We start from the raw sequence: 19,654 nt of genomic DNA on the forward strand, positions 1-19,654 counted from the left end.
TTTGGTTGTGTTGGGTCTTCGTTGCTGTGCGCGGGCTTTCTCTAGTTGCGGCGAGTGGGGGCTACTCTTTGTTGCGGTGCGTGGGCTTCTCATTGTCGTGGCTTCTCTTGTTGCACAGCACGGGCTCTAGGTGAGCAGGCTTCAGTAGTTGTGGCACGTGGGCTCAGTAGTTGTGGCTTGCGGGCTCTAGAGCTCAGGCTCAGTAGCTGTGGCACACGGGCTTAGTTGCTCCGTGGCATGTGGGATCTTCCCCGGCCAGGGCTTGAACCTGTGTCCCTTGCATTGCCAGGCAGATTCTTAACCACTGCGCCACCAGGGAAGCCCCCTCTTTCAGTTTTAAAAGACCTACTGGACAAATCAGCTGGTCTCCTGATTACCATTTCTCTTCAGTCTTGAGAATGTATGTTACCCCTTGCCACGAGCCCATGATCCCACCACCTTCCTTACTATTCCTACTACTCAAAACTAGCTAAAGAAACCACCATTCAAAGTAAAACATGCCCATGACCCAGCAGTACCCTAGAGAAATTCATCCTAGGAGACAAATAGAGGAATATTCACAGCAGCACTGCTCATAATAGCAAAAATCTGGAAACAACCCAAATGTCTATCGATAGTAGGGTAGAACAAGTAAATGAATGATGGTATATTCATATAGTAGAATACAATATGAACCACAACTGCCTAAATCAACATGGGAAAATCTTACAAGCATTATCAAGTAAAAAAAGTCAGAGAAGGCTACATACTGTATGATTTCATTACATAAAGTTCAAAAAAGGGAACATGAAACATATTATTTACAGTTAGACAGATACAGAAAGACTATAAAGAAAAGAAATGCTAACACAAGGTATTTTTATACTTTAATTTAAATGCCAGCATCTCAAATGTTCTATAAACTGACAGTTATAAAGACTATCAAGGTTGTACTTTGAGGACTTCCTATCTAGCACTGCTCAACTTCCCCCTTCTTCAGATTCACATGTACTGTCCTCCTCCAGTGAACACAAAAGGACCAGACAGATGCTTCTCTGGGCTCCTGGCAAATGACTATTCATACCTGGGTTGCAGAGTAATTAAAGTGCAGGTTTGCACATTCCCATGGCAGGGAATTAATTATTCTGGCTTAAAATCCTTTCAATCTCCAGCTGGGTTGGAGAAGTGAAGCTCTAGTTGGGAGTCAATACGGCATTTAACGAAGCGTTACAAGTGCAAAATGACAGCAATTTAAAAGCAAGACAGATCTCCCTGGTGGCGCAGTGGATAAGAATCCTCCTGCCAATGCAGGGAACATGGGTTTGATCCCTGGTCCGGGAAGATCTACATGCTGCGCAGCAACTAAGCCCGTGCACCACAACTACTGAAGCCTGCGCGTCTAGAGCCCGTGCTCCACAAGAAGAGAAGCCACTGCAACGAGAAGCCCGCGCACCACAAGGAAGAGTAGCCCCTGCTCACCGCAACTAGAGAAAGCCTGTGCGCAGCAATGAAGACCCAATGCAGCCAAAAATAAATAAAATTAAAAAAAAAAAAAGAATGGTCTCTTTATTAAAAAATAAATAAAAATAAAAGCAAGACAAAAACCTCTAAAATATGTTACTTTCTGAACATTTGAGTAACAGGAAGAAAAAGGCAAGGTAGAAACAATCCATGGTATGGAACATTTGTAACAATTCTTAAAGATGAGTTTCAGTATCTTCTTCCTATGTTTACATTAATTATTGACTGTCCCTAAGAAGCAGTTAAAATGGATGTAAAATTTGGTAATATTCATCAAGAATTTTATAAATTTATTTATTTTTGGCTGCGTTCGGTCTTCATTGCTGTGCACGGGCTTTTTCTAGTTGCGGCGAGCGGGGGCTACTCTTCATTGAGGTGCGTGAGCTTCTCATTGCAGTGGCTTCTCTTGTGGCGGAGCACGAGCTCTAGGCACACGGGCTCAGTAGCTGTGGCACACGGTCTTAGCTGCTCCGCGGCGTGTGGGATCTGCCCGGACCAGGACTCGAACCCGTGTCCCCTGCGTTGGCAGGTGGATTCTCAATCACTGTGCCACCAGGGAAGTCCCTCGTTAAGAATTTTAAATGTTCAGGGACTTCCCTGGTGGCGCAGTGGTTGAGAATCCACCTGCCAATGCAGGGGACACAGATTCGAGCCCTGGTCCGGGAAGATCCCACACGCCGCGGAGCAACTAAGCCTGTGCGCCACAACTACTGAGCCTGCGCTCTAGAGCCCGCGAGCCACAACTACTGAGCCTGTGTACCACAACTACTGAAGCCCGCGCGCCTAGAGCCCGTGCTCCGCAACAAGAGAAGCCACCGTAATGAGAAGCCCATGCATGGCAACAAAGAGTAGCCCCCACTCACCGCAACTAGAGAAAGTCCACGCGCAGCAACAAAAAACAAACGCAGCCAATAAATAAATAAATAAATTTATAAAAATAAAATAAAAGAAGGTCTGGGGAATGGATTTAAAAAAGAAAAAAAAGAATTTTAAATGTTCATGTGCTTTGACCCAGAAATTTCATTCTGGGCAACTAAATTTAGAAATAATGTGGGCAAAGATCTATGTATAAAGGATTTCTCTACAGTGCTACTTATGACAGTGAAAAATTAGAAACAACATCCAATAATTGGGAAAGGGAAATCAAATCAAGTCTACCTGATGGAACATTTTGCCTTCTTCGTTAAGAATGATCAACTTGAAGACTATATTAGTAACCAGAAAATATTATGACCCAATGTTAATGAAAACAGCAGGCTGTTGTGACCATGAATGCAGTTATGTGAAAAGCATGCCTGTAAACGAACAAAGTCTGGATAGGGGATTACGTAAAAATAATTCTTGTCATTGCGTCCAGTGGGGTGGGAGGGTAGTTTTGGGAAGAATTCTTTTCTGGGACTTCCCTGGTGGTCCAGCGATTAAGACTCCGTGCTCCCAATGCAGGGGGCCTGGGTTCAATTCCTGGTGGGGGAGATAGATCCCGCATGCATGCCGCAACTAAGAGCTCACATATGCAACAAAGATCCCGCATGCCGCAACTAAAGACCTGGCACAGCCAAATAAAAATAAATAAATACAATTTTTTAAAAGAAAGAATTTTTTTCTGCACAATCCAAACTTTCAGTGCGGTTATTATATTTTCTTTACTTGAAAAAAAAAGTTTTTTAAAACCTACCCAACTGCTTTGTTTTTTAAAATATGTAAATGTCAGGAAAAAACTGAACATTCCATTGTTTAATATTTTGCCCTCATTATGCATTAAATAAATGTTAACCATGTTTTTCTAAATAAACACACTTCAAAAATGTAGGAGAACGCAAGTACTTTTCTTTTCCAAGTAGAGCAGATACTTTGGTCATAAAGAGATTTGCAGCCCCTAAGTCTCTTACACTAAGTTCACTGTGCTTTCCTAACAATTCCACTTTCTAGATCATTCTGAAATGCATCTTCCTGTGACTCGACATATACTTACTGAACTTAAAATACATGCCCTGCACAGATGCCGATGTTCAGGATGCAGCAATGAACAGAGCAGCCACAGATCCTGCCGCTGTGAAGCTTATTACCCTCCTGGGGGTGGGGTGGGGGTGAGTAACGGTGGTGGTGGTGTACTATACACAGCCTGGGACAGCCTCCCTGATAAGGTGGGACTGAAGCAGAGCTCTGAAGGAAATAAAGATGGAGCCATGTGCCAATCTGGGAGAAGAGCATTCTGGGAGTATGTTCCATGCACTGGGGCCAGCTGGCTGGAGAGGTCTGGACGAACAGGAGAGCGGCAAGTGTGGGGGGCAGGGAGGTCACCAAGAGCCCCAAAGACCACAGTGAAGAGCTGGCTTTGTATTCTCAGTGAGACAGGGAGCCAGGAGAGGGGTCCCGGTAAAGCAGCAACATGATTTACCTTAACTTTCTGTGATGACAGAAATGTTCCACATCTGCACTGTCCATACGGTAGCTGCTAACCCGGTGTGGCTATTTAAATTCATTAAAACCAAAATTCAGTTCTTCCATTCCACAAGTCACATTTCAAGTGCTCATGTGGCTAATGGCTACACTGGACAGTGTGGTTTTAGAGGATCAGTCTGAACTCCGGGCAGAAAACAAGACTCGAGGGAGCAAGTATGGGATGAAGCGGGGGGGACCAGTCAGGAGACCATGGTCACAGTAGGAAATGGTCGGACGCTGGATGAAGTTTTGAAGGGAGGATTTGTTGCTGGGTTGGTTGTGCGCTGTGAGGACTCACAACCAGCTCTGGCCTGAGCACCTGCAGGATGAGAGTGCCAGGTACTGGGAGGAAGAGGATGCTTTGAGGGGAGAGCGGGATGAAGCAGGAAGTTCTGTTTGGGGCGTGTTCACTTCAGATGCCTATCAGGCATCCTACTAAAGATGGCCAGAAGTCTTTGGGGTTCAGAAGAGAGATCTGGGCTGAAGTCACAGTTTTGGAACTGTCAGTATTTTAAAGTCATTCCACTGGGTGAGATCACCTGAAAGTGGATGTAAGTGGTGAGAAGAGGTTCAGATATTGAGGCTGGGGTACTCTGATGTTTAAACACTGGGGAAGTGAGGAAGAACTTGTAAAGCAGAAAGACAAGAAAAGGCAGGTGGAGAACCAATATAGAAGGTGTCTGAAAGCCAAATGAATTGTTTCAAAAAGGAGGGAGTGATCCACTGTGTCCAATGCTGATACATGAGTAAAAAGACACTGGGGAACAGATCACTGTACTCCACAACACAAAGATCACCAGTGACCTTCACAAGGAGGTCTTAATTCCCACTGCCACTACCTTTTTTTAATTTAATGCTGTGTTTCCTTTATTTATTTATTTATTTATTTATTTAGTTGCAACAGGTCTTAGTTGTGGCAGGCGGGCTCCTTAGTTGTGGCATCCGAACTCTTAGTTGCAGCATGCATGTGGGATCTAGTTCCCAGGGATCGAACCCAGGCCCCCTGCATTGGAAGTGTGGAGTCTTAACCACTGAGCCACCAGGGAAGTCCCCCCAACTGCCACTATCTTATCTGGACTCCTGCACTAGCTTCGTAACTGATCTCCTTTGCTCTAGTCATTCTGTCACTCAAACATGTCCTCTATATCATGGTGTTATTTTTCCAAAACTTAAATTTTCCTATACTGCCACTCAGCTGAGAAATCTTGCCTAATACTATATTATCTTCAGCAGGAGCAGCCAAACTCTAGGGAGCACGTAAAAATCCCCTGGGGGTGACGAGGCCCCAACACCCGAGACTCTGTGTCTCAGTAGATTGAGGAAGACCCAGAAACTGTATTTTTAAGTAGCAGCCAAGATAATGTTACAAACCATGGTGACCAAAGGACAAAGTCCAAACTACTTAGCAAGGCAAACAAAACCATTCCAAATTTGGCCCCAAACTTCCTGACTAGCTTCTTCCTATTCCATTCTAGACAGCATACCTACACTTCCACAAGCTCAAACTAACTACTCACACTAACCGCATCTCCCCAAACGTGCCGTGTCCTTCCAGATATTACTGCCCCCTGCACGAGCTGCTCCTGCCTCCTGGAAGGCACCTTTCATCTGGCTGTGCCCAGCGAACTCTGACTCGTTCTTCAAGACCCAGCTTAAATGTCACTGCTAGTGTGAGGTCCCACCCAGCTCCCCAAACTCTGTTAAGCTTTTCCATGCAGCACACTATCTACAGACTACTCTGCCATCACCGCCACAACTCCAGGAGGCAGCGATGGGAGAGGCAGAGTTTTCTTCAATCACGCACTGCCAACACACAACCTGGAACACTGCAGACGTTCGATAACCACGGACGGCTGTTGGCCTGATGGCAAGGCACGTTGGCAAGTGCTCCAAAAGGCAAGACACTGCCACTGTAAAGTGCTGGGGAAGTCAGGAACAGCTCTGTCTACCTGGGACTTGAAGGATGAGTGGAACTCAGAGAAAGGGAAGGAGAAGAAGAGAGACCTAAGAGGACTCCAGACAGGACCGTGAAGATGGGGGCGGGGGCACGATCAACATTCCTTCCTCTACCAAGATGGACAGACTCAACGTCCAAAGCAGGATTTGAAATCTATAGATTATGGTTTCAAATAAACATTTTAAGCTTCTGTCTTACAAGATGTATCAAAAAACAAACAACAAAACCTGACCCTTCACAACCTGTTGGCTGGATCTAGTAAGTACCCCACCCTCCTCTTATATGATGGGACAGACTCAAAGCTCTTGATCTTGATTCACAAACTGAATCTTTACTTGGGCTTATCAGCTTTTACTTTGCTCCTCAGACCTGTTTCCCACAACGATGTGTGAGAGGCAGTATGTGGTAGACTGGCACAAATCTCTCACCTATACCCCTGAACAACTTGTCCAATCTCCTGCTAACAGAGGGTCCTAAAGGGTTCCCATGGTACCCAAAGGACTGTGTCCTACACAAAGCTGCTCTGTGAATAAGTCTCTGCCACTTCATTGGTTCTTTAACCCCCCCCCCCAGAACACCCAGTCAGTGTTTTAGTATATATCTCGTCAAAACTTTTCAGAATAACCCAGAACCTGGCAATTACCCTGCAAATCCTCGAGGGCAACCAACTTCTGAATGTTGACACATCAGAATTTACACAGTAGTTTTAATTATACACAATTTAAAAATCAATATAGTATTGGGAAAATATACAGGAGATCTAAAAGGAACATAATCATAATGCTTTTCATGTAAAAACATCTACTTTGTAGGCACGATACAATAAAAAAAAAAACAAAACGAGATTTGCCATCTTGTTCTAAAAATCTTGATCCCTGGCATCTGGATTTTTCCCATTTTAGATGGGTAACTGTTATTCCTTTTACGCGCACAAAACCAGTCAGTTGACAACTAGTAACCATCTGGACTTTACTTATGAATTGTGGATCCATGAAGCTGCTTACCTGGGGGGAAATGAACTGGGGAGGCACTTGCGCCCGGAGATTAGGAGAAGAATTCAGCGGCTGCACGGGGGTGTGCACGCCTCTCGATTGTGCTGTGCTATTTCCAAACAAACCATGATTGCCACCCTGTCAACGGAACAGCGACGGTGAGGCTTTTTGTTAACATAAGAAAACACAAATAAGAAACAGTTCAGGTTTTCTCTCCCTCAGAAGAATCATATCCCGTGTTCCATGGAATCACAGAATTTTACAACTGAAAAAAGTTCCTGATCTCAGAATGCTCAGAAAAGTATTCAAATCCAGTCATGGGCATATCATCACCACCCCTGCAGTCTGATGCATTCTATAAACCAAAAGGGTTAAATTTAGTCAAATGTTAGAAAAAACACTAATTTGTTGTTGTTGTTATTGAAAGGTACAGGCAGTATAACATTTATTCAACTACTTTCTTTTTTAAGATTGGGTTTACCGAATTTATTCTCAAACTATATAAGCTGAGACGCACCTTAAAAAGCACCTGAGTAAAAATGCAGGCTTGTGAATAATATCAGTTGTAAAACAATACTATGATATGACTTCTCTGAATTGGTTGATTTGAATACTTTTCTGATTCAATCATAAAATCAGTGCCACCCAACTGTGAGCCTAGCTCCATGAGGATCCTACTCCAGATCCGAACACCCTTCCCCTGTCCTGGGCCTGCTTGGTCCCTTCTTTACTAGACGAGGAAACATGAATCAACCACAAAGTGAGATAAAAAAGGAAGAAAGGCAAAAAGTGAAAAATCATTCCAGGGACACCAAAACAAAACGTTACTCACCTGTAACTTCTCATTCAAATGTATGACTATCGGTCTAGTCAAAAAACAAGCTTAGCTCCCTGATTTCTGGAGGATCAACTCACTGAAGCAGTTCTAGACTGCTCCAATCAAAGAGCTATAAAAAGCTGGGCTGTATATGATGGCCTTTCCTTTCTGACTTGTTTCTAGCAGAGAAGCAAAGAAATCATATTCGATACTTGACGCTGCCCGACGTAGTTTTCTATACCATCTTTACTTGGCCTCTTCAAGGCCCAGCTCAGAGGTCATCCTCATCAACAAAGTCTTTTCCCAAACCTTCCTCATTGCACATTCAGATTCACTGAGCCCACCTCTACATTCTCAAAACACTTGAAAACTCTTTGATAGGATCCATCATCAAATCATATTACAGTTATTTTCCATCCTGTCTTTCCACCATCAGCTTAATATTTCCCTCTTTGTATTCCCAGGAACTCAGTCAAGCCCTGGTCTGTAGGATGAGCACATCATTTGCAAACATCCATGACCCACTAATTTCATACACTTGAAAACAAACGTCCTACTGGACACTGTCAGTGAAGACAGCTACACCACTGCTTATACCAAGTCTGTGCGCTCTGAGCTGAGGTCACCGCCATCATCTTATCCCTGGAATCGTGGGGATTAAAGCAATTTTAAAGAAGAATTTTGTCCTTAAAGTTCTAGAGCAACAAAGATATTTTGATGGCTTAATGATTCAAAACAGATTAAGGGACTGCTTCAGGGGAATTAATGAACTTAAAAGTATTGAAAATAAAAATGATTATGAATATAACGTAGAAATGGCAATTAAAATCTGTGTACATCTCATAAAAGAAAATCAAAGATCCACCATGAATTTTAAATCTCCCAAAGGACTGTTTAAACATGAAAAGACCTTTAGTTCTAGAAACTCTAATGTCTCTGCCTCTCCTGTCTTACTAATCAAACTTGTCATTCTGAGGTGAAATGGCTCAGTTCTAACTTTTCTGAGATCCTGGTAGTCTGGAGCTTAGCTACTAATCCTTCCCAGGAAAATAGGAAACATTTATTTTGCTAAGACTATTCCACTAAGATCGTTCTCACACTTTACTATCAAAGTAATGACCTTGTTATTAGACGTTAATTATTCATGGATGGTCTTGGATGGTGGGGTTTCTGACAGTTAAAAGTCCTTGCCAGACCTATGTTTTGTAGGGCTCCAAACTGCTCTGTAAGGGTCATTTCAAATTTCAACCTCTCTTTCTGGTAAGAGGTATTAAAAGAATTTGCCTTTTTTGCTTTTTGTAAAATCAAGCCCTCCTTTCCTATTCCTAGGAGAAAGAGTCCATCCCACTCCCACCAAAGGTTTTAGGTTTTCACTATCAAGTGTCTCTAAAGCCATACCAAACACTTTGATATATCTGATACAGATAATAACAAAGATAAGTCAACATAAGTTTATCAAAAAATACCTTTTTAAAAAAAAATAAAACCCTTTTTAGATCATTTTAATTCATTATTTACTGTTAAATCTCACTTTTTTATTTTTTGGCCATGGCATGTGCCTGGTGAGATCTCAGTTCCCCGACCAGGGACGGAACCCGGGCCATGGCAGTGAAAGCCCAGAATTCTAAACACTAGGCCAACCAGGGAACTCCTCCCACCTTCTCTATTTTTTAATATGGAACCTTGGCGTCACAAGTTGGTCATCTTCTTGGCTCAGAAGTAGCTATTTTGCACAGTAATGTATTTAATGGTAATCATACAAATCCAGTCTTTTTTTAAAAACTATATTTAGAGATTAGGAAAACCAGCATCAAAAGCGTATATATATATATTAATGGTGGCTTATCTGGCTATTTCTAAAGCTTCACTGTTGTATGTGAGGCTTTAATGATGACCTGAGCCTAATAATTATTGGTGATATTTGCCTCAACTACAATGTTTAACGTAGAAAGGTATATAAATTAAAAACAAGGTTATCAAGCTAATTGAAATCTTCTATAATTTGGAAAAAAAACTCAAATTTTATTTTGAAATTATGAAGTATGTTAACTCTGCATGAAAATAGTGTGAAAAAACCATAACCATATTTGCATAGAACGTGTATAATCAACTTGGTTCACAATGGACTTTGTAGCAATCCACAGATCAAAAAAATGAAGAGGAATGACCTTTTTTTAGAGTCCAGTGCACAGCTAGTTTGGCTGGTCACTTATACTAAAGTTTATGTACTAAAAGCATCCGATAATCAGGTGATCCTGGGAGCATACTTATAATCACCATTAACCAAGAGTATTAAGACTATCTTATATTTTATATATCTCAAACCAAAAGAGCCCTCCTCCCCACCAAAGTGGATATAATTGTTTCTTCTCTGTTTGTATAAGTAATACACAACCATGTCCTCTGTGGAAACATTAGGAAAAAGAGCGAAATATCAAGGAAGAAAACAAAAAACTACCTGTAACTCTCAATCCAGAGTTAACCAATCTCAACACATGGATATAATATAATCCATTTTTTAAATGTGCTAAGGCAACAATTAGAAAGCATATGAACGATCTATATGAGACTTGAGGACTATAGCGTAAGAGGTGTTTCATACCATCCTTTCATTTCTATGTGAAAGTCATCACGCGCAAACAGAATGGACGCAACCAATAATTAAATGTCCTTCTGTGACATTCAGAGATGAAAGTCAGAAGGACAAGTAAGTAGTCATGGAACTAAGGCTAGGAAAGTATCACTGGAGCCACTGTCACAAAGGAATTGTCTCCAAATTCCTGGTTTTCTCCAAAAAAATTACAACAGAGCTCCTGCAAGGTGACAGACAGAGGCCTGCTCTGTCCGCTTGGGCCTGCAGAGGCGAGGCGGCATCATCACGACAGCCCTGCCAGTCCTGTTTCTGCTGTACAGCCCTTCCTTGGAGGACGGACAGATCCAACCCCAGGAAAGGCGCTGCTCCAGGCTGAATCAAACACTGGGCAACTTCGGTCTTCTTAAAGCTTCATTATCTAACATGTAAGTTACCTTTCTCTGGGTAATATGATACTTAAAGACACTGGATTTTTAAGATGCTGTAACCCTCCAATATTTAATCTTACTAGTTTTGCTGCTGTTTTCTAATTAGCAATTTTATTAGATTGAAAAGACCTCAAAAGTAGTCTTGCCATTCAATCAAACGTTCAAAAATGGCAAATATGTTGCTAAATTAGATGATAGAAGGTCCCTGTAAGCTTCTTTAACATTTTCCTAAGCCAGTCATTAGTTAACTATTAAACATAAACTTATGACTAAAAATGGGAAGACAAAAGAAACATATTTAAAATAAAATCCATGTTGAGAAACATGAAGAGAGATGGGTTCTATGGGCTGAAAGAGCTAAAGCCTATACTTAATATCATTCTGTGCATTCAGTAATCAACAAATTTCCCAAGACAGACAAATGATGCAATAAACTGCAGACCAGGGCCAAGGCGAGGCCACAGCCAAGCAGTTATAAATTTGAGAGGCCTCCTTACTTGTCTAGCAGCGAAGTTTTGGGGGTTGAGCCCTGTGCCGATTGCTCCAAGGCTGACGTTGGGTAGTGTGGAACCAGAGGGAGACAGCTTGTAGCTGGGAGAAGGGGAGAAGGGAGAGCAGGGAGCCTCATCCCCAAGGCACCCATCTTGATTGGAGAAAGGCAAAGTCAGCTGAAAAGTAGTAGTAGTTAGCCAATCACAATGAGTGTTGGTTAGTGAAGCAACAGAATGCAAGAAGGGAAAAGAGAAACACCAGGAATAAACAAGGTTAGAGTGTATTAGCAGTAAACGAGGATAGAATTTGGATCTGATAATAGTCATGATACTTTGCCCAACAGACACCATCTGTCATCCTCTTTCCTATAGATTCTTATCCTCTAAGTTAGTAACACATTCTGTCCATTGCACTAAGATAAAAATTGCCAGACACTTCATTTTCATGCATCTAGTACTGATTACTCTAACTACGTGGCTGCTGAAACAGAAGCCAGGGTAATCTTCTTGCGAATATGTTGCTGTCTGGATCAGCACTGTGGTGTCAAAAAAGTGCCAGATCTAAAAACTTTGGTTTTAACTGCCTTCTGAAGACCAGGAACACTGCAAATTGGTATTCTGAATCAAGGAATGATCTCCTCCATTAGAAATGTTAAAAATCCCAACAGATAGGTATAAATGACTTGTTTAAAGCAGGTAGTTGAGAATTTGAAAAGTATACCATCATAACTAAAAACAGATCATTATGGAAATGGACAAAGAAGACAAAAGAGCTCTCTTAGAAATAGCAAAGGAGAAAGTTTTGGATCATCTTGACAAAGCTAGAAGGCAAGGCCTTAGGAGACACAGAGTATTTGCACAAGATCCAAAAATTTATTTTTGTAAATTGCACAACAGCAGAAAAAAGAATTCAGAATAAATTTGCCTCTAGGATTTCTTCTACGTGTTTTGAGTGTGCATTTCCCCCACTATAAATAGATCACTTCCCCCCTCCAAGCTTCATAAATTCCCCAAAACTTAGACCTTGTTCACAATACTCACATTCTAAAGACAGATGGTTCTAGCTGCTGCCTAATCACCTGCCAACAACTATTTTCATGTCACCATTCAAAAGCAGGTGATGTTTGTGCTTTGCTCGCTCATTCAGTTCAGTAATTCTATGCTTCCTTCTGGAATTAATTATCAAAAGACAAGTGGGAACCAAAGTGGTTCTCATGAATTATTATCTTAAACCAAGGATTCAACTCACCTTCTCAAAATAAGGCCCACTATCTGTGGTTCCCATGTCTTTGGAATTAGGTGGACGGAACCCAGATCGATCCTTCCTCATGATATCATTAAAATCCCCGAGATTCATTGCTCGCTTGTCCACATCAAATTTTTTATCTGGAAGGCTCCCTGAAAAGTAACACAGAAGGAGTGAGGATGTTAACAGTCAATGTCTCCCTCATGACCAAGAGTGACCTGTCCCACTATGCTCCCTGAGTGCAGGTGTAAGACCAGAAGAGCTTTTTACTGGTTCAGGCTGCTGGTGGTCCTTCCTGGAACACACATGGATGCCTTAAAAACCAAACCAAACCAAACAATCCCCCCCAAACCCCACAACATATATTAGCTGTAGCCGGTTTTCTACGGAAGACTGAAAGAGAGCCTGAGGGCTAACCTAGTAAAAAATCTCTAACTAATCTAATTCTTAGACTGGGTATTGATATGTTTGATGAATATATCTTGCTCATATATTCAAATGTCCTCGGTGAGAGGATGTGTCTCTTGTTAATATTTTAGCATTTGCTAGACAAACAGTTGGGGTTGTGAAACACGATTATTAGGAATAAAAAGAGCAAAGAGGCACGGTTGTTGCCCTAAAATTTAGAACTTCATGCTGAACGCAGGAGACGGTGTGCCATGTTACTGGTACAATGTAATTTCCCAGGTGCAATGGCTATTCCCACTTTCTTTCACATGTCTATAAATTTGCTATTGTACAGTGACACGAAGCTCATTTTTTAGCTGTTCTCGTATTTAAGAGTATCACAGATCAGAGGTTATTTCCCTTATCTCCTAGGATTGTTTCCTTTTCTTCCCCGTTTGATTCTTTTTAAGTTCCTTCAGGTGAGCGACAGCATCACTGTGAAGGTCCCACAGATGAAGGGCTGATGCTGCATCTGCTCTACTTGCAGAGGGGGGGGGGGGGTTGGTCAATAATGGGACATCCCAGTGCAGACAGACCTGGCCACCTGAGGGCTGGCTCCGGCTGGGCCACAGACATATTTTATTTGGCCACACACAGCATTTTAAAAAATCTGGATTAGCTTCCACTATCTAAAAATCAGGATGTCCAGGACAGGAATAAAGATGCAGATGTAGAGAATGGACTTGAGGACACGGGGAGGGGGAAGGGTAAGCTGGGACGAAGTGAGAGAGTGGCATGGACATATATACACTACCAAATGTAAAACAGATAGCTAGTGGGAAGCAGCCGCATAGCGCAGGGAGATCAGCTCAGTGCTTTGTGACCACCTAGAGGGGTGGGATAGGGAGGGTGGGAGGGAGACGCAAGAGGGAGGAGATATGGGGATATATGTATATGTATAGCTGACTCACTTTGTTATACAGCAGAAACTAACACACCATTGTAAAGCAATTATACTCCAATAAAGATGTTAAAAAAAAAAAAATCAGGATGTCAATGCATATCTGAATTTCTGGCCTCTCTTGAAAACACTGGAGGACCTGGCAAAGCTGAGCCTGAACTCGTCCACGACAACAAGTGCCAACAGCCGAGCAAAGGCTGACTCCTTTATGTGGTACACACGGTCTCCCCAGCTGCCCAGTGGCCTCCAAGTCTCAAGTTTTTATATGTAGCACACACTACTCATTTACGTCAAGCACGGTGCCTTCCCCAGAGTGAGTGTGGAATATGTGTCTAGGAACTGCACCCATCCCAACTCAAAGTGAGCAGGGGATCCCAACAGGGTGTCATGAACAACAACATATTCCATTCGTATTAGTGGAGGGATACACACCTACAGACAAATCCATTTTGCTACTTGGATTATCTTCAGTTTGACTCTGAAAATAAAGAACAGTGAAGGAAGATTAAAGGCTTGAATTAAACGTCTGAATCAGAGGAGAAACGGCATTATTCATGTGTGAGCCACACCTTACTTTACTACTAGGACTATACAACATCCTTGGACATGAACCTTAAACTGGAATGAAGACAATAACTTTTTTTTTTGGCTGCGCGGCATGAGGGATCTTAGTTCCCTGACCGGGGATTGAACCTGCGCCCCCTGCAGTGGAAACGCGAAGTCCTAATCACTGGACCGCCCGGGAAGTCCCAAGACAGTAACATTTTTATAACTTAAAAAAAAAAAAAAAAAAAAAAAAAAAAAATATATATATATATATATATATATATATATATACACATTTATTTATTTATTTATTTATTTTTGGCTGCATTGGGTCTTTGTTGCTGCACGCGGGCTTTCTCTAGTTATGGCGAGCGGGGGCTACTCTTCGTTGCGGTGCGCGGGCTTCTCATTGCGGTGGCTTCTCTTGTTGCGGAGCACTAGCTCTAGGCACATGGGCTTCAGTAGTTGTGGCTCGTGGGCTCTAGAGCACAGGCTCAGTAGTTGTGGCGCACGGGCTTAGTTGCTCCGCGGCATCCAGACCAGGGCTCAAACCCGTGTGCCCTGCGTTGGCAGCGGATCTTAACCACTCCCCTTCCCCACCAGGGAAGTCCCAGTAACATTTTTAATGACTAATTTTGGGACTTCCCAGGCGGTCCAGTGGTTAAGACTCTGCGCCCCCAATGCAGGGGACCCGGGTTCGATCCCTGGTCAGGGAACTAGATACCGCATGCCGCAACTAAGAGCCCGCATGCTGCAACGAAAAATTCCGCAAGCCGCAACTAAGACCTGGTGCAGCCAAATAAAGAAATAAATATTAAAAACAAAAATCTGACTAATTTTGATTGCTGTTGGTGTCTGTATTCCTAAATTCGATTTTCATATCAAATTAGCTTCAGTAAATCTATGGGCAGAGGAACAGCTAAACAGCTGCTTGGAGAATTAAACCCCTGTGCTCAAGTTCCAGTCGGCTCAGGATCAAATTCCAAGAGTGGCAGCCAAATGATGACAACTTCTTCTTGTGACTTGTCAAGTCATCAAATCTTGAAATGTGCAGCCAAGTCATTTGTCTTTTGGCAACCAGGGACAGGGTGTCCCCATAATGTTCCCAAGAGATCAAAAAATTAGAAATTCTACAAGAACTGCCTATATAATTAATCACAAATAGTTTCCCTAGTTATTCTGCAGTTGCTGTCTTTTTAAAAATTATAATATTAAAACTGGTACAGTAGTCAGCAAAAATTATATAAATTTTAAGTACTTGGCTCTTTCTTCCCTAACTGCCTAAGGAAAAGGATACAAGGACTAAAAATTTAAAAGCTGTACCCTTTAAATACTGGAGTAGTTCATTAAGAAAAAAAGCATAGAGAACAAATACTGCCTAATCCAAATCAGGAACACTGCTTAACCAGTTTCTAAATCTGTAATTTTGTACTATGTGTGGCAGTGGTCTTAAAATTTGTACTAAATGTAAAAGTTGGGATACATTACACATATGAAAAAGTAAAACTTACCAGCAATCCCATATTTGAAAACTGTTTGGCAAGGGGATTCATCCATGAATCACTGTTTCCTCCTTTTAGTGAGCACTAGAGAAATGAAATATGTAACCTCAGAATCAAATAATTTATTTCATTTCAACTTCCTGAGTTGCGTAAGTACTGACTGAAAATGCAAAACCAAGAGTTTACCTTTTTGAACCCTAACTATTCCTCTTTAACTATAGTTATTTTGATATGTTATCCATTAGTCTAAAAAAGTACTATGCCTTAGTTATTATATCTGTGTTTTCATTCTTACTTTATTCGTTGCATTGAATTAGAAGTAACTGGAAAGATATATGGTCAGCTAGTGTTTTTACCCTATAAATAGAAGGTCAATATCAGATTTTCTAAAACATAATGTTTGCATGCTAGTATTTTCTCTCTTAGTACCTCCTTGTAACCCAAGCCGGTTTGTATTAGGAGTGAAGAAAAAGAGTTTGATGCTAGTGCATGTTATTTGGAAAGGAGCCCATTTAAACTGGTCATTATTCTCTGTGTGGATACAATGAGGAACTCATCCATGTAGCACTTTCATCTGCTTGTTTCATAGTGTAAAGGATGTGGATCCCCAATGGGAAAGAAGCCTAGCAGAAGACACCATCACCAAGTTTACCGCATAGCTGTTACTATGAGGGCAGTTAGTTTTAAGTGCAAAGGTGGCGGATGTAGGTTTCTGCTTGTTTCTTAATGGGACAAACTAGTTTCTCCACTGAACAAGGCACCAGTCATCAGTTCCACTTTTATTTCTACGTAGAAGGTGAGTGGAACTGTGGCAGGGACCTTGTGGGGGCAGGAGGTGATGCGGCTTTGTGCACGTGTGCATTCTCCAGGTAAAAATTCTATTTGTGTTCTGATGGTATTGGTCAGATCAATTTTATTATTATTGCAAGTGTTAAGGTACTTAGTTTGAGGGTCAAAAAAACCCTCACTGGAGGGAGGAGAGAAGTGGTAGTTACTTTGTGGACAGATGTTAGTGATGACAGCACAACAATGTGAATGTACTTAATGCGACCGATCCGTACACTTAAAATTGGTTAAGATGGTAAATTTTATGTCAGCTGTATTTGATCACACACACAAAGAGGCCCTCAGTATGAAAGGTCAGAATCATCAGTCATGGAGCAGAAACATTTAATTCCCAATTAACTTCGTTAAATCTTGGTGGTTCCCTGAGTGGGCTAGTACCTTTCACTCAGTTGCTTCCTCAACAGTCTCCTGAACTGTCTTGTAATTTGGTCTTATTGTTAATTTGTAAATAACAAAAAGAAAGCCACAGCAGACTAGACAACACGAATGTACTAAAAATGCTGGCAAGTTTACTGAATAATTTCTTTTGTGACTGGAGTAATAAAAGTCCTTTAAGAGGGAAAACTGTAAATGACTGCTTAAACAAAACGTCTCTTAACAGAAAGAATCTGTATTCTCAGGCCTAAAAGGGAGTAATCGTATTCAGAACAAAATCCCATAGGCAAAGGGGATGAAGGTACAGCCCCTGGCCACTGAAGACCTTCTAAAATGGCACCCGGTATTTGAAAACCAGGACTTTTAGTTGTGAAGCGTTACTTAGGGCAGCAAGGCTCCCATCCTCAAATTAAATACATGGCTGCCCACTTCCTATGTCTCTCAATGTATCTATGGAATGAGAGGCTGGAATGAAAAAAGAGGGCTTCTACTGAGAGTCGTTCAGGTTCTAGATTGAAAACCAAAGTCCTCATCAAATTATGCAAATCAAAGGAGAAACTAAGTTGTTCTAAGATACAGAAAGTAACAAGTGTAGAACACAACTGGTACAGGATGTAGATAAATCATCTAGTTGCTAACGCAGGGTTACGCACTGGCACCTCATTTTGTTGAGAAAAGGGTCCTGGGCCTTGGAGTTTCCCGAATGAGATAAAAATGAGTTGCGATGATTGCTGTTGGAGAAACCACATTACTGTGGTTACTCTTTTACATATTCCTGGGGATTTACTCTAAGGACTGACTTGGCTTTAGAACGCGAAAGCGTAAAACATTTATAAGGTGTGCCTTGACAGCTTCCAAAGAATTATTCTAATATGGAAGCCAAAGTGAGGAAAATTTGGTTTCTTTGAAAATTCCATCTCACCCACAGCAAGAGTTTTGTCGTTCGAGATTTCAAGGTCATGGGGAAGGAAGATGAGGGGTAAAGAGGAAGTAGCTACTTGTTCTGAAGAAAATACCTTCTCCCTCACTGAGGACCTCAGGGACTCCAGCTGCCTGGCTTCGCCCATGAAAACATTCTCAGTTCTGCCCTCTAAGACTGAATAAGCAAGCCCAGGCATTTCTACAGCGGGCTACCTTCATCTGTTTCTTTCCTCCTTGTCCCCAGCTTGCCGAACTGTGGGAGGAAGCACTTCCCTGAGAGCCGGCGGTGCTCCAGACTCCTCCATCCTCCTCCTCTTCCCAGCTGGGATGGCGAGTTCCTGTCGCGGGCCCGTCACTCTCCCCCCAGCCGTCTTGCATAGATTTGGAATCTTTAAGAGAAGAACGAACCAACTGTACGCAATAGCTATATATAACAATAACCGCAACAACCATTTCCCGTAAACGCAGCATTTTCGTGTATTTGTACTTTTGTCTAGTCTACCTGTACGGCAAGGCGAATATCATTCGAACTTTTGAGAGGAGAAATGGAAACCCAAAAAGGGTCAACGATACAGAGTAAGTTAATAAACCACAAATCAAGATTTCCTGGCCTCTGGTTCAATGATTTTTTCCCCTTTATACAAAGTTGACAGAAATCCCCCAATTGAAAAGAACCTGTCGTTACTTACAAGAAATTTCACATCTCAGTTTACAGAAATCTGTTACTCTTAATGAGGATGTTTTACTGCATTCTTTAGTTTTACCCTCCTAAAAGTATGTGATGAACTTTATAATGGACTTTACAAATATGAGGTATGGTAAAGAACAACTGTCTACCTCGCTTGGGGTGAAGAAAACACGCAAAATGGATGAAAAAAGAAAACTGTATTAGATTTTGAATATCAAAATTACGGTTAAAGAAGAGAAATTCACATATAGCCATGAAAATTTGAAAGTTATTGGATTTACACACTTGAAATGGATTAGGTACTAAAAAGATCCTAGGCAAAGACAATGTATAAGTAACGGCTTTTAAAAGACAGACGGAGGAAATGTGGTAGACAGGGAACGAGGAAAACAGAACGAAGACAGAGGGAAATCAGGGCTCTAATATTCGACGAAATAGGACGTCATCAGTATCCAGAGTCAAATTTCACCAACATCCCCCTTTAAACAAAGATCTTTAATTTGGAGATTGGGATAAATCCTTAATCTCCTTCTGAAAATATTGTATGGAACTGACGGATACACTTTGTGGTAATGATACTCTATACAATGATGGAAGAAGGGAAATACACTATCCTGCCTAGAAGCTCCATCCACACCTTCAATTTACCAAATGACAGGACCTTTACGAAGGGGTAGTTATTTGATTTAGATATCTTCATGTGAAGAGTCTAGAGCCAGAAAGGTGTCTCTTCCAGGCCTTTCCTTGAATGACTGCTGCCATGCCCTAGGACCAGGCCTATGATGCCATGCAGGCACCCATCAAGTACACAGGGTGCAAGGCAGTTGATTTCCTCAGACTGTGGCATCATCTCCCAGCAACGCCCAGGGGAACCTGATGGAACCTCCATGGGGTTCACTGAGCCCCCCTTGCAGGGGCTCTGTGACTGGGCAGCAAGAGGCAGGGCTTGGGGGCTGTTCTCT

General features: G+C 41.9%; 1 protein-coding gene across 7 annotated transcripts in view; it reads right to left on the minus strand.

Annotated features, from left to right (window-relative positions):
* TNRC6B (trinucleotide repeat containing adaptor 6B) overlaps nucleotides 1-19,654 on the minus strand; it is a 247,651-nt gene that overhangs the window by 26,612 nt on the left and 201,385 nt on the right. For all 7 annotated transcript variants that reach the window (XM_061204453.1, XM_061204455.1, XM_061204454.1 and 4 more), the window contains 5 exons: nucleotides 18,218-18,393; nucleotides 15,872-15,946; nucleotides 14,247-14,292; nucleotides 12,470-12,618; nucleotides 6,904-7,029 (listed from right to left, as the gene is read on the minus strand). In XM_061204453.1, coding sequence (XP_061060436.1) covers nucleotides 6,904-7,029; nucleotides 12,470-12,618; nucleotides 14,247-14,292; nucleotides 15,872-15,946; nucleotides 18,218-18,393 — 572 coding nt within the window. The remainder of the gene's footprint in view (nucleotides 1-6,903; nucleotides 7,030-12,469; nucleotides 12,619-14,246; nucleotides 14,293-15,871; nucleotides 15,947-18,217; nucleotides 18,394-19,654) is intronic.

This window comes from Eubalaena glacialis, chromosome 11 (genome assembly GCF_028564815.1).
Source record: "Eubalaena glacialis isolate mEubGla1 chromosome 11, mEubGla1.1.hap2.+ XY, whole genome shotgun sequence".
NCBI classification, from domain to species: Eukaryota; Metazoa; Chordata; class Mammalia; order Artiodactyla; family Balaenidae; genus Eubalaena; species Eubalaena glacialis.